The following is a 3,309-nucleotide window of genomic DNA, read 5'->3' on the forward strand; positions in this document are numbered from 1 at the left end:
AGGAAATGCATCTCGCCACTTTCTGTGCAGTTAGACGGGGGCGGGGCGGGAAGTGTAGCACAGTGGCCGGGTTGGGAAGCAAAACTCGGTTCCGAGTAGGAACAACAATTGTCCGGTACCGGGATTAATAAGAGTTGTGAGGACAGGAGGCGAGGCCGAGCCCCGCGGACTGCAGCTCTCTCTCTCTATAGCCGCGTTCACACTGCGGTACTTTTCCCACAAAGGTTCATGCGAACTTAGTTCATGCGAACTCTTTAGTTCGCATGGACTAAGAGCCGATCGCGTTCACACCAGAAAAAGTCCCTGGGGGAGGATTAGGCAAATGAAGCCGCTGACGTCACTTCTTCTTCTTCTGCTTTGGGTTTACTGGCAGGCCGCAAATCACTTCACGGCGTATACTGCCGCCCAAAGTCCCCGGCCGGAAGTCCCCGGAGTTAGGGGAGAAGTCGAAGCTGCTGGGAGTCCCAGCAGCTTCTACTGAAGCCTTCAGAGTAAATCGGAAGGCTCTCTCTCTCTCTCTCTCCTCTCTCTCTCTCTCTCTCTCTCTCTCTCTCTCTCTCGCTCTCTCTCTCTCTCGCTCTCTCTCTCTCCTCTCTCTCTCTCTCTCTCTCTCTCTCTCTCTCTCTCTCTCTCTCTATCTATCAAAGAGACCTGTGGCAGTTCTACAGCCTGGTCCAGAAGATTGGACGGACAATTCCTCTTCAGAAACACTTGTTACCTTCTGAGCACGGGAGACCCAAAAAAGGACGGATAAAAAAACCGAGGGACGTTTCGGATCAATACAGAATTCTAAATAAAGACGGCTTCCATTGTGATAACAACCGTCAGCACTCGAGACGTCTGTGTTCAACATACTGTAGACACTTCAAAGAGTTTGTGTTGTATTTAATCACTGAAAGCATTTTAAAAACATGTTGCGAACTGCTCCGACTTCAGCGAATGTTCATTTACAATCGGGAACTAATGCTCGATGCTGTAGCGATGTAACCAAAAGTGAAACACAGTTCATGTATCCACTCCGTGTTGGGATCCATTCCAACTTTTAATTGACACTTCTTTGGCCTCACTTTACTGTAACTAACCCAATTTAACGTCCTCCTCAGAGGGAGCATCGCACCACATCCACTCTCATCAGTGTCTCCGTGTTCCTGCTCTTCCATGTTGGTGGGGTTGTGCTGTGGACGCGGCCCAGACCAACATCATGCTTGTTAGTTTGAGCAATGGTCTGTGGTCCTGTCACATGGCTGCAGCGTGGGGAATCTATTAACTGGAGGAACAGGACTCTTCAATGGACCATGGGAGCATTCGAGTATGAGTTTTTAAATCGCGCAATCATTCACTGAAACTCCAGACACTTTAATGTTGGTCTTCTGTGTCCATAGGCAACAACTAAACTTTCAATAAATAGTAAATACTGAAAGTTGGTCAGGATACATCTCCGGCAGCTCAGTGTATGAATAATATTGAGTAGCCATAGATCGTTTGTATGGAGGATTGAGGATTGAGAGCGTCCTTGGGTTTCGTGAAAGGCGCTATATAAATTGAAATTATTATTATTATTATTATGATGATGTTAGAATGCAGAGTTACTGCATGTTTCTTACGCATGTTAGGATACTCATTGACAGACTGATGATGGACGGTGCACAAGTTGAGGGAATTTAAAGAAAGATACATTAAAAACTACATACAATAATATACTGAAAAGTGCACATCCACGGGAGATGTTTTGTTATTGTCTTAGGACTAAGGCAAGTGGTACTGTCATTAAGTAAAACTTGTACTTTACTTAAGTATTTTTTTCACATTATACTATATAGTATATATATTATACTTTCACTGCACTACATTGTGTGGGCAAATGTACTTTTCACTCCAATAGGTGTATTTTGACATTTAGTTACTTGTACGCAGAGGGTATTCATACAAAAAGTAATTCCACACATTTTACAATAGATTATTATAATACCCAGTGGTTCATAAAGTAGATCAAATAAACCCCATCGTTACCAAGTGCAACACCGAAGTGATGAACACAGTAATGCACCGATTACAATACATATATATATCTGCTGCTAAAAATGGCTATTGTGTATAACGACGAGTACTTTACTTTTGGTACTTTTACTTAAGTATAATTTTGAATGCAGGACTTGTACCTTTACCTGAGTATTTGTACACTGTAGTATTGCTTAACTTTTGCGTAAGTAAATAATCTGAGTACTTTCTCGACCTCTGGACATAGGGTGTCCTGCTGTAATTCCTGGAAGCTCTCGGAGTACTTGTGATATGAGTCTATATAAATAAAATGCCATTGATTGCTGTGATGTGGAGAAGCCTCGGTGCCTGGTGTTGCTCAGGTGTGATGAGAGACTTTTACCTGCACTATGTGTTCACTGTATAGTGTTGCTTAACTCTTGCTTAAGTAAATAATTAAGTACTTTCTAGACCTGTGGATATAGGGTACCTTTAAGCTGTACAATGTATGTTGAGAAGCCTCAGTGCCTGGAGCTGCTCGGGTGAGACCTTTACCTTTACCCGAGTATTTGTTCACTGAATAATCTGAGTACTTTCTCCACCTCCATGCTGTAATTCCTTAAAGCTCCCCGAGTACAATTTCAATGTGTGATATTAGTCTATATAAATAAAATGATGTGGATGTTGAGAGCCTCGGTGCCTGGTGCTGCTCAGGTGTGATGATGAGAGACTTTTACCTGCACCAACTATCAGAGTTTTGGCTCCACAGCAGTTCACGCAGTGCAGCAGAGACTTTGACTTAATGTTGATGTTCAGGAAAGCCACGGAGCATCCCACCTTGGCCAACCCGAACCACACGCACAGGAAGTCGGGCTCGTTGCTCATGAGCAAGGCAATGCATTCCCCTTTCCTCAACTTCACGTCCTCCAGGAACACATGTGCCAGTCTGTTGCTTCGCCTCTCGATGTCCCGGTAGGTGTGCACGCTCCCCTCGTAAATGACAAAAGGCTTGTCCGGCACGCGCTGCGCCTGCTGGATGAACCTGTCCAGCACCGTGTGCACGCGGGATCTCAGTTTAAACAGCTCCAGATCCAACCCGTATCTCATCACTCTGAGCAGAAACATAAGGTCCCTCCAGAAGTATGGGAAGCAGAGTTTCTGCAGCACATGAACCGAGAAAAATCCCGCGATCAGAGCTGAGAGCCATGCCAGAGAGGGCGTCATGTCTGCGGCTGTGGGACGGATAGAGGACCCGGTGGAGATCTGCTGATGGAGCCAGGTTACACCAGAGTTATATACACACACAATGTCAGCGTGATGTAACCCAGGAGG

General features: G+C 45.1%; 1 protein-coding gene across 1 annotated transcript in view; it reads right to left on the reverse strand.

The window, feature by feature from the left end:
• slc27a6 (solute carrier family 27 member 6) overlaps nt 1-3,309 on the reverse strand; it is a 24,896-nt gene extending 21,587 nt beyond the window's left edge. The window contains exon 1 of the mRNA XM_034096409.2: nt 2,715-3,309. Coding sequence (XP_033952300.1) covers nt 2,715-3,201 — 487 coding nt within the window. The 5' untranslated portion in view covers nt 3,202-3,309. The remainder of the gene's footprint in view (nt 1-2,714) is intronic.

This window comes from Pseudochaenichthys georgianus, chromosome 12, assembly GCF_902827115.2.
Source record: "Pseudochaenichthys georgianus chromosome 12, fPseGeo1.2, whole genome shotgun sequence".
NCBI lineage: Eukaryota > Metazoa > Chordata > Actinopteri > Perciformes > Channichthyidae > Pseudochaenichthys > Pseudochaenichthys georgianus.